Raw genomic sequence first — 12,354 nt, 5'->3', positions numbered from 1 at the left:
TCGAAGACCCCCATCACCCTCACTGAGCCCAGGGTAATGCTGCAGGTAGCGGGTAAGTTCATCTCATTTCTTGTGGACACGGGGCTACCTTCTCTGTTTTGGGTTTTGGTTCTGTTTTGTTTTGTTTTTTGCATTTTTCTGAAGTTGGAAACAGGGAGGCAGTCAGACAGACTCCCGCATGCGCCTGACCGGGATCCAGCCGGCATGCCCACCAGGGGGCGATGCTCTGCCCATCTGGGGCATTGCTCTGTTGCAACCAGAGCCATTCTAGCGCCTGAGGCAGAGGCCACAGAGCCATCCTCAGCGCCGGGGCCAACTTTGCTCCAATGGAGCCTCGGCTGCGGGAGGGGAAGAGACAGAGAGGAAGGAGAGGGGGAGGGGTGGAGAAGCAGATGGGTGCTTCTCCTGTGTGCCCTGGCTGGGAATCGAACCTGGGACTCCTGCATGCCAGGCCGACGCTCTACCACTGAGCAAACCAGCCAGGGCCGCTACCTTCTCTGTTTTGCCATCACACTCTGGACCTTTAGTTTCCTCACAGGTCTCAGTTATGGGAGTTGATGGGACCCCTTCTTTTCCCCTTTGCATGCCACCCCTGACATGTAGTTTGGACGGACTCCCCTTTTCACACTCCTTCTTAGTTATGCCCTCATGCCCTGTACCCCTTCTGGGTCAGGACATTCTACGAAGTCTCGGAGCCACTATCCAGCTGACAACATCTTCCCACTTACTCCTACCACTCCTTACTGAAGGCTCTCCCACTACCAACCCGATCGCACTCCCTATTCCACCGGATTATCAATCCCCAAAATTTGGATGCTGCTACCCCTGTAGTAGCTACCCACCACCTTCTGACCTCCCTTCCCCACGATGCCCCTAACCACTAGGAAGTGGCCAGACGAATAGCGGTGCCCCTATCTAACATAAAAAGTCGGAATGTGAGGTCGGTTGGCAATGGGGGAAGGTCACATGAGGAACCACCCACACCCATGCCCGCCAAAAGAAATGGCCCAGGAGCATTTTGAAAAAGAACAACTCTGTCAGCCAATGAAATTTCACCACCCACCACCACCCTACCAACACTATAAATTACTCTCGGGTGGGAGAGGCTGCGGGACTTCCCTGGCCCCTGTCTTGTGGACCGGTGAACCCCGCCTGGGAGCGCTCTAAATAAAGCTTTTGCTTGTCCACACTGGGTGGCTACATCCTTCTTTCTTCCTCTTTCTGGTCTGTATTAAGTGTCACCTTCTCAGTGAACAACTCCAGCTAAAACTGTAACCCTCCCCCTTCCCATTTACACACAATATCACAACTGATACACTATAGATTTTACCTACTTTTCATCCACCTCTCCCTGGCCCCCAGCTGCAGCAGGGCAAGAACTTTGCTTTTCCCACTGCCATATCCCCATTACCAACAAAAATACCAGGCACATGGCAGATCTCAGTAAATAGTAACTGAATGAAGGAATGAATAAGTGAATTCTGTTCTTTACAGGATCTTGTCCATGCCAGCTACACCAGGCAGCCACCACCAGACAGACTGAGGAGACAAAGAAAATTCTGATAGAATTAAATTACACATAGCTAATAATGCATCATAGAAAGGTTGATGGATGTAGTTTAAAGAATTTCTCACATCTGTTTCCTAATCAACAAAGGACAAGCAGGGAGTCTGAAAACATCTGAAATGTTTTTTCAAAAATATTTTTTGCATTTTATTTGTATAAAAGTTTTTTCAATTCATGTATTAAAATGTATACCAAGGCAAAAAAAAAATCATTTAAACTGTATCATAAATACAAAACTAACAGTTCTCAAAACATGTAAGACACATACAATGTAAAAAAAAAAATCTTTCCATAAAATGCAATGTAATTTCTAATACCAAAAAAAAAAAAAGGCAAGCAAGCAGGGGAAATGTTTAAAACTGCTTAAAATGCTTTAAAATGTAAGTACAAAGCAGAGTCCTCCCCTTGACTGACTGCTACCTTGTCTTTCTTGTCATTTTTCTTTTTAATTTATTTTTAAGATAAAGACCACTCAAAGCCTTTTAAAAGCTAATGTTTGCTGTTATACTTTAACAGTCAAGTGAGTTTAATTCCAAAAGCTAATACTTTATACTGAGCTACAAACGAGTTCCTAAACATATGCAGATCAAATTATGATATAGATACTCTAAGCAGAACATACCATTTACAGAAATTTCTTTCAAAAAATTAAGATTTCACATCACACTTGCTTAAATCACAGTAAGTCTATAACTAGTTCCTTAGCCCATCATAAAAAAAAAACTTTTAACAATGTAAAAGATTTTATTCACTCTATTTATGGTTCTCTGAAATGTTTAATAGGAATATCTCATCTAAAATACACCCGGAGTGGTCTATTCCCCCACCCACCCGTCTTTACTAATGTGCAGTAACAATAAAAACTGGTCAGCAACCTCCCTGCTGTCAACACAAATACCCATTTGATTTAGTCCCTGTTACAGCAACAAAATTTTTAGAATTTTGGTTATTTGTTTATACAACCACATCTGTTATTGATTTATCAGCATTTCCCTTAACAATATATTTCCAGGAAAATGACTGCTTTTTCCCAGTCAGAAGCTTTTCTGATTAACCTTGGAGGAAGGGAGAGAGGGAGGAAGGAGGGAGGGAGGGAGGGAAGCAGATAAAGAGAAAAGACTGTTTTGAGGGTTCAAAGTGACACGGTCCAGAGTCACGATGACTTCTGGTCCTGAGAATCCTCTTGAAATTCACTAAAAGAATAGCATTGGCAATGCCATTCATCTAAAAGTAAATGGAATTAGAAGAAAATAATTTTTTACTATTTTATATTTCTTTGAAAAATTCTGTTATTAAAACCTATTGAAATTGGCTCCTCTCCAATTAATCTGATTTACTAACATTTAACTGTGGATCAATTGCTTTAAAAAAGAGAAAAAAGGATTAAGAAAGGTTTGGCACATGAAACACCAGAGAGGCTGACAGCCAGCGTCCAGTTTCAGCACGGGGCTGCCCTCAGTTACTGAGAAAAAATGTAGACCAATAAAATCTACTCTCTCCAACACATATAATTTTCACTTCACAGAAAGACTCGCTTACCTAGTGTATTAAAAGAAATATTGCAAATTGTGCACACAGACACAATATTTTTAAAGCAAAGTTAAGGAGTGCAAATGAGCTCACAATTGTATTTGGGGTAAGTGTGGCTCAGAACACAGGCCACTGCTACTCTGAGACACAGCCCACATGATGGTGGCATTAAAATACGTATTTCCTTCAAATTATCCTCATTAATTATGTCAACCAATTTGAATGTATCAAGGGATCATTTTACCAACAGTTTAACAAGGTACATATTTACATTTTCATTTGCATCTTAAAGACAAATTGTTAAAAACAATGATGATGGCTGAAAAACAAGATTAAAAGGTGTGTTCGTTTGGGAAAAAGCTACATTAGTATTATTCATCCAACCACAAACACTTCTGTAATGAATACAATACCGCAAAATAAGTCACAGCTTTTATAAAAAGTTGAAATACAGAATTCATCACAATTTTTTCCAGTTCAAATGTTAGTTTAAAAGAGTTCAACTAACATTAATGCTTAACTATTTTACTCTAAAATCTGTAAAATATATAAAATACCAAGATTATCAACAGTCACATATGTTTTGAAGTCAGAGGACACATGTATCTTCTTAAGATTGGTTCCGTTTGTGTAGAAGGTCTGTGAGGATTCGCCAGTGACCACATTCCACCACTGTTCAAAGACAGACAGAATTCCCGTTAGAGGGCAAGGACCCTGCGTGACGATGCCCAGTGCAGCCACTTCTTTCCCATCATCTCCCACGCCCACACGGGAAGCAAACAGCAGGAAAGAAGTCTAAGGTTTAATGCGGAGTACAATTATTATCAACCAGATCAGCCTTCCCCCCCTTTTTTTTAATTATAAAACAAAGTCTATCTAGAAAGAGGTACAGAGGTAGTAAACATGAGCTGTAGAAGAAACAGACTCAGGAAACAAGTTACCATGGAGCGTGGAGCGTAGGAGAGAGAAAGGCAAAGGGAATGCGCTGGGGGAAGGAGAGTGGGGTGGGTGGGCATGGGCACAGAGAGGGGGCGTCCTGCCCAGAGGGAGACTTCCCGATCAAGCTGGTGACTGCCTCACAGCCACCCAGCACTTCCCCCTGCTCACTGGGTGCTTTAGGGGGCAACCTATCGAGAGCGGCAGACTCGGGGCCACGTCAAGTCCACCAGGGCCATGGCTAGACTGAGCTCTCCTATCTGCATGTCCTCGGGGGAATGGACAGGAGAATGTCCTTTCTTCTCTAAAAGTGCCCCTTTGTGGACACGAACTAGGATTCCAGCAGACACCAAAACCACCCATAACCTGAATCATTACCAGCTAGAAGCAGCGGTCATTGGGACTTGGACATGAGCTGCAAAGTATAGAATGGAGACAACAATTCCAGTGCCATACGGACTGTTCCTGTGAGGAAATTTCCTGGACTCCTGCTCCCTGTGACAGCTCCTAACAGACTGAACTGTGGTTGGGTTGCATTTTTCAGGGATTTGGCATGGTGATGGGGCCAACTTGGACTTGGTGAACATGTTAAGGACACTACTCTTTTAGGGATTTTTGCTGTATTGGCCAAGAGTTTGCTTAAAGGCTTTTAAACACTGTAAAAAAAATAGAGGACTGGATGAAGAAGATGGGGCACATATACACCATGGTATATTATTCAGCTAGGAGAAATGGTGACATCGGATCACTTATAGAGGAATGGTGGAGTCTTGGTAGCATTGTGCGGGGTGAAATAAGCGAATCAGAAAAAACAGGAACTGCAGGGTTCCATACATTGGTGGGACATAAAAGCGAGACTAAGAGGCATGGACAGGAGTGTGGTGGCTATGGGGGTGGGGGGAGGGAAGGAGGGAAAAGGGGAGGGGGAGGGGTACAGAGAGAACTGGATGGAGGGTGGCGGAGGATGATCTCTCTTCAGGTGATGGGTATGCAACAGAACTAAATGACAAGATAACCTGGAAATGTTTTCTTTGAATGTATGTACCCTGATTTATTGATGTCACCCTATTAAAATAAAAATTTATTTATAAAAAAAAAATTCACTAATCATCAGAGAAATGCAAGTTAAAACCACAATGAGAAGTCACTTCAAAAAAAAAACAAAAAAAAACACACCCATAACCTGGGCGACAGGACAGAATGTCCTCTCCACAGAATCTTCCCTTTCACCAGCAGTGATTCAAGAGCCAATGGCTGTGTTTCTTTATAAAATACCCTATACATGCATTTGCCAAATAAACAGTGAACATCTCAAATGTAGCAGGGGCTCTAGCCAAGTCCTGCCCTTCTCCTTCCAATCACTGGATTCGCTCAGCCTGTAACAATATTTATGTTCATTTACCAAATGGAGATCATAAGCTTACCCACATATCTCAACGCTAAAATGAGGGCAAAAGAGACACTGTCCATGAACACCTTCAGAAAAGGGCTCAGGCACACCATGAGTCTGATATCACTGACACCGTAATGGTGTGCTGACTTCTGCGTCCTTGGCAGTGCCTCACGTTCTGCCTTGCGAGCTTGACTGGGTCAATTCTTCATGTTCACTGTCAGTCATAACTGGTCAAAGTGCACCCCATGGACTTTAGTAAACCTCAGTGAAGCAACCTGGACTAACTTGCAATTTTCCACAACTGACAATTTTGTTTTGTCAGGCAGCAATGCAATCAAGATGGCAGAGGACACATTCCACCTACTGGAGAGAAGACTCATCTGTCAGTTGCTAGAGGCAAATCCGAGAGGCAGCAGGCCCTTAGTAACCACCTAGGGACTGCGCATTCTACATCTAAGGAAACCAGGGCTCTGAGGAAAGAGAGGCCTCGTCACCCGAGATGACCCAGCTAGACAGCAACAGAGGTACAACAGTTCCTGGCTTCCTCATCCACTGCACCCACCACCTTTCTAGTAAAGCAGATCACTCCACTTGGAAACACTACACCAGCCACTAATTTGAGTATGGACTACAAAGCAATGACATTAAAGTGGTAGTTAATACAGGGGACTTTTAGGGCACTGAAACTATTCTGCATGTTACTACAATGGTAGACGCAAGCCATTATACATTTGTCAAAGGTCATAGAATGAGCAACATCAAGAGTGAGCCCTGATGTACACTATGGACTTTGGGTGATAAGGATATGTCAATGAAAGTTCATCAACTAACATGTATCACTCCGGTGGGGGTGTTGATAGTGAGAGAGGCTGTGTACTTGTGGGGGCAGGGGGTATACTGGAACTCTGTACACGCTGCTCAAATTGGCTGGAAACTCAAACCTGTTCTATAAAATAAAGTAAATTTTTTTTTTTTTTTTTACAGAGACAGAGAGTCAGAGAGAGGGATAGACAGGGACAGAGAGAGATGAGAAGCATCAATCATCAGTTTTTCATTGCAACACCTTAGTTGTTCATTGATTGCTTTCTCATATGTGCCTTGACCGCGGGCCTTCAGCAGACCGAGTAACCCGTTGCTGAAGCCAGCAACCTTGGGTCTAAGCTGGTGAGCTTTGCTCAAACCAGATGAGCCCACGCTCAAGCTGGCGACCTTGGGGTCTCGAACCTGGGTCCTCCGCATCCCAGTCCTACGCTCTATCCACTGTGCCACCGCCTGGTCAGGCAAGTAAATTTTTAAAAAACGAAGCCTAACATTTACTCAGGGTATACTATGTGTTACTAGGCATAAATGCTTTACATGCATTAATTCCTTTAACCCATCCAACCCTATGAGGTAGAAATTATTGTGCCCATTTAACAGAGGAGAAAGCAGAGGTCCAGGGAGTTCAAATAATCTCGTGATTAATAAGATTATTAACAAAGCTAATGAGCAGCAGAGCCAGGCTTCGAGCACAGGCAGTCTGCCCAAGGCTGCCTCTTCCGCCATCACACTCTGCTGCCTCCAATAATGAAAACCTGCATTTACCACTATGGAGTTCATATTTCTTTTTCTTTTTTTAGGTGAGAGGAGAGGAGACAGTGAGGCAGACTCCAGCATGCACCCCAACTGGGATCCACCCCATCTAGGGCCAACACTCAAGTGCCAAGCTATTTTTAGCATCTGAGGCTGATACACTCTAACAGAGCTATCCTCAGTGCCCAAAGCCATGCTTGAACCAACCAAGCCACTGGCTGCGGAGGGGAAGAGGAGAAGAAGGGGGAAAGAGAGGAGTGGAGATGCAGATGGGTGCTTCTCCTGTGTGCCCTGACCAGAAATCAAACCCAGGACATCCATACACCAGGCCAACGCTCTATCCACTGAGCCACTGGCCAGGGTCAGAGTCCATATTTCAAATCAACCTTTCTCCTCATAAGTGAGAATTAATGTGGGTTTCTTGTCACTCTAATAGTACATACCCTGCAGCATAACATAGGTAAACAGCTAAATTATATTATTTTTTAACTTACAAATAGGAACAATTTTGAGAGTTAAGAGCTTTTTAGCTAGCAGATACCTATTTTATCTTACTGACATTCAATTTCTACAGTGTGTATTCTAAAGTAAACAGACATGCTCTCGTTTCTCTTCAGATCGCATAAATCTTTCACCTTTTATTAAAGTAAACAGACTCAACAGGCAGATTTTCTTGGACACTAGAGCAGCTGTTCCTTTTCTATTTTAAATTTGCTCTGTGCTTTGGAGTCTCATTAATATGCTGGGTAGATGCAGGCTGGCCTATGTCATGACCAGTTTAACCCAGGAAGAGCAGCCTGGCTGTCACCTAAATTCAGAGCTTAATATACAGGCTACAGGTCTTCCCCCCTTCAGGCGTAACCATTACAGTGCACACACTATCTGCCGCTCCAGTTCAGGGCTCTCCAGAACTCTGGAAATCTGGTCACCGATCTCTATCACACCTTGTCATCCAGGCTCACGATTATAGAACAGCCTCGAAGGGCGCCCAGAGCATCAGACCACACGGTCTCAAGAAGCTTAAACTAGTGTCAAAACAGTGTTTTAGCAGTTAATAAAGATTAACTCCCAACACAAAAAACAGTAACGCTGCTACACCAAGTGTCATCCTCAGAGCAGACTATACAGTTTATCTTCACATTCAAAGAGGACAGGCAGGGACAGTCTCACAATTCCCTAATAACTAAGTACAGGCATGCCCCAGAAAGCACAGGTTAATGCAACATTTTATAAACAGAATTGTATTTTAAATGCAAACTTGTAAAGGGATAACATACATCCCCTCACTAAGCTAAAATATGCCCTCTTATTTACCTTTTTGATAAGCCAGAGTTTTATGTTAGGTAAAACTACAATTACATGGGCCCCATATAATCAAAAACTTCAATTCATTCTTTCAAATATTTTTAACATCGACATTGTGTTAAGACAGAATCATCTCTTGCACTTGAATGTCTTCAGTAAGAGGTAACAGTGACAAAACCTAATTCAGCAGGGATCTATTTTAAGTGGTACAATATATAGGATCATCTTCAACCCTTTTTCTAAGAGAACCACTATGGAAAAGCCTCACCTCCAGCCCCTCCACTGAGAGCCTCTACTAACTCCCAAGGGTGGAACTGCTCACTGCCGTCCTTTGTGCCTCCACGACCTGTGTGCAAACGTGTCCCAGAACCCCTTCTAACACTTCAGAGATTTTATTTGTTTACTGCCTGCTTCCCCCGTAGACTGACTGCAGGCTGCCAGGAAACAGCAACCAAAACACTGTGCCAAACAGCAGCGGCCGGCACACCACAGCACCTAACACAGTCTTACGGAGCGGATGGATAAACAGACGCCCCAGTGAACGTGACCCTGGGCAGCACAGCACACTCAGGCCTGGCCACGTTAGTCATGCGTACGAAGTTTGGAAATGCCAATGAACTAAGTACACAATTTTAAGGGAAATCACAACTCTCCATGAACATCAGTATCCTCATCTATAAATCTAAGATAATAAAATTTAAGCCTCACAGGCTTGACCTGTGGTGGCGCAGTGGATAAAGCTTCGACCTGGAAATGCTGAGGTCACCGGTTCGAAACCCTGGGCTTGCCTGGTCAAGGCACATATGGGAGTTGATGCTTCCAGCTCCTCCCCCCCTTCTCTCTCTGTCTCTCCTCTCTCTCTCCTCTCTAAAATGAATAAATAAATAAATAATTTAAGCCTCACAAAACCAGCTAAAGAGATGATGTACACAGAGCATTCTGTAAACAATAAAGCAATACGCTCCTACGACCACTACTACTGATACTGCTAATGCTTAAGAAAGTTTCAGAAATTCTCGGAAAGACTTTCAACCAAAGTAGTTAACAATTATAGGGTAGAAAATAAAATTAAGTTAAACGCCCCACTCCTTTTTCGTCTGGTCATCTGAGACTCTGCATGGGGCGGGGTGAGGGCTCCAGACCAAGGCCATCCCCAGCACTCCCACCACAACCTCCGGCAGGCCTGAGGAAGGGCCTTGCCCTCTCCCACCCCCTCACCGCCAAAGGGGATAACAGGAGCTGCCCCCCACTCTGCTGGGGTGTGTGAGGACCAAGTGAGACCCAGGAAGTAGAAACAGCTTGGAAAGCAGGATGCAGGCTGTCCTTTTCTTTCAGTCTTAAATGAACTCTTACCTTAAGGTAGCCCCCGGCAGAGACGAGCATTTTGCTATCGGGAGAAAAGCAGAGGTCCGTCACCCAGCCTCCGTGCGTGGCGGCTCCCTCCTCCCCACACACCGGAGCACACGAGTGAAGAAGCGCACCGTCTGCAACGCTCCATATCTACACGCACAAGATACAGTTCATTAACAGGGTTACCCAGAATTTTTATAAAGCTCTCTCTCTCTCTCGTCTGAAACATATTTGGAAATCTCTCTTAAAAATGTGATTGCAGGCCCTGGCCGGTTGGCTCAGTGGTAGAGCATCGGCCTGGCGTGCGGAAGTCCTGGGTTCGATTCCCAGCCAGGGCACACAGGAGAAGCGCCCATCTGCTTCTCCACTCCTCCCCCTCTCCTTCCTCTCTGTCTCTCTCTTCCCCTCCCACAGCCAAGTCTCTACTGGAGCAAAAGATGGCCCAGGCGCTGAGGATCGCTCCGTAGCCACTGCCTCAGGCGCTAGAGTGGCTCTAGTCACGACAGAGCGACGCCCCAGCAGAGCATCGCCCCCTGGTGGGCGTGCCGGGTGGATCCCGGTCGGGCGCATGCAGGAGTCTATCTGACTGCTTCCCCGTTTCCAGCTTCAGAAAAATACAAAAAAGTAAATAAATAAAAATAAAAATGTAATTACAATTCAGTGATATCTGAGAAATTTTTGTAGACTGCATTCTCTCCTGTTCAATTTTTTTAAAAAACAGTAATTATAATACAAATGCATTACTTTAAATATCTATTGTTGACTATGCTTCAAAAAATAAAACAAAAGGACTTAAGAGTCCTTAGACTGTGACTCTTTTCCTTTAATAAAAAGAGAACGATGGGAAAAACAGGAATAAACAAAAAAGACCTAGCATATAAAACTACCTTGAAAAAACAAAAGAAATGTCACCCAATGAATTTAACCTTTTTAAATTTTTTTTTTATTTATTCATTTTAGAGAGGAGAGGGAGAAAGAGAAGAAGCAGAGAGAGAGAAGGGGGAGGAGCAGGAAGCATCAACTCCCATATGTGCCTTGACCAGGCAAGCCCAGGGTTTCGAACCGGCGACCTCAGCATTTCCAGGTTGACTCTTTATCCACTGTGCCACCACAGGTCAGGCCTGAATTTAACCTTTTTAAAAAAGAATTCTAGTCTAAGACCTAATATATATAAACTACCTGAAAAAAACAGATATGTCACCAAATAAGTTTAATTTTTTTTAGAAAAAGAATTGTAGTCACAGACCTACCACTAAGTCCTGCCTCTTATAAACAACCCAATTACTTACAGATGCTAACATTTCCATTTATTTCCAGTGACACTTAATATATGAGCAATACTCTAATTTTTCAAAGAAATGCACAGCAGATCAGAAAAGAGAGACATTAAAAAAAGAACTAAATAAAAAACCTAAAAAAAAATTAAAAAATAAACTCATCATTTGTAAATGTATCCCTAAAAAATCTAAAATAATTACATAAAATCTAAAATAGTCATATTCATAGAAATAGAGAACAGAAGAAAGAGAAAATGAAGAGGCTACAGTCAAAGGTTACAAAGTTTGTTATGTAAGATACATATACTATATTGTGAACTTGAAATTTTCTAAGAAGTGAGATCTTATATTAAGTGTTATTAACACACACAGGAAAATAATGATAATGAAGAGGGTGGGAGGGGACTTTGGGAAGTGATAAATATGTCTATGGCCTGGTGGTAGTGATGGCCTCAAGGGTGCACACTTACCCAAACTCACTAAATTGTATACATTAACTATTACAGCTTTGTACATGTCAGTCATACCCAATAACGTAATATTAATGAGTAAATGATAAATAAGGCCCTAAAAGTACACAAAGCATCAAATGGAAAAACTCATTAGAAAGAATTCAGAGACAGCTAGATAGAAGATAGGTGACTTTTCCTTCACTGAAAAATGAAACACAGCCTCACAACGGGTAACGGAGCCCTTCCACCCGGAATGAGAACTTGGAGCAAACTGAATGTTCCAGAAGCGGCCCTGCGCGCTGCGGGCATGGCATTCATGAGGATGGTATGGAGAAAACCAGCTGCTCCGTCCTCAAGCTAGACAACCTTCTTTGTCCCGGAAAGCCTGCATGATAATGCCTGCATTCCTGCCAACTGCACATTCTCTCCTTCTTCTGCCCTACATTCCTCACTTCTTCCTTGAATTTTGAATTCTTTTTTGTAAAAAAGAAGAAATAAAACAGGACTCTCCTCAAATATACTGATTACCATAGCAGCCATCCCCGAGGCCGATGTTTCCCACCACGCGCCCAGTCCTCCTAACACACAGAGGCAGGCAGTCCCCGTGAGGACTGCAGCGGCCACAATGCAGGTGTGGACTAGCGAATGGGCAGAGTGCTAAACAGATGCTTTCTTCCAGTGCTGAAAACAGCAGAACTTGTTTATAATCTAGATAATGGTTCACAAAATTATTTTCTTCAAATTCTGCCACTAAAAACAACCTTCGGTGTTGGTCCAAGAATTAAGATGCGTCACTCCCATGCTCACAGCAGAGAAGCAACTGCAAATCACATACATGGGAAATGCTTCCCTCTGAAATGAATTCTCTTCTGCGTCGAGTGCCCCTGTGAACACAACATGCACAAGAAACGAAACAAAGAATTTCTCATGCACCCAGAACCCCAGGGCCTTGCCTCCCTGTCACATTAACAA

General features: G+C 43.3%; 1 protein-coding gene across 6 annotated transcripts in view; it reads right to left on the bottom strand.

Moving 5' to 3' along the window:
* Positions 1–1,717: 1,717 nt before the first annotated feature.
* APAF1 (apoptotic peptidase activating factor 1) overlaps positions 1,718–12,354 on the bottom strand; it is a 98,601-nt gene continuing 87,964 nt past the window's right edge. For all 6 annotated transcript variants that reach the window (XM_066262251.1, XM_066262259.1, XM_066262240.1 and 3 more), the window contains 2 exons: positions 9,657–9,803; positions 1,718–3,769 (listed from right to left, as the gene is read on the bottom strand). In XM_066262251.1, the coding sequence (XP_066118348.1) occupies positions 3,623–3,769; positions 9,657–9,803 (294 nt within the window). In that variant the 3' untranslated portion in view covers positions 1,718–3,622. The remainder of the gene's footprint in view (positions 3,770–9,656; positions 9,804–12,354) is intronic.

The sequence above is a fragment of the Saccopteryx bilineata genome, chromosome 1 (assembly GCF_036850765.1).
Source record: "Saccopteryx bilineata isolate mSacBil1 chromosome 1, mSacBil1_pri_phased_curated, whole genome shotgun sequence".
Taxonomy (NCBI): domain Eukaryota; kingdom Metazoa; phylum Chordata; class Mammalia; order Chiroptera; family Emballonuridae; genus Saccopteryx; species Saccopteryx bilineata.
This window is presented reverse-complemented; position numbering and strand designations above follow the sequence as displayed.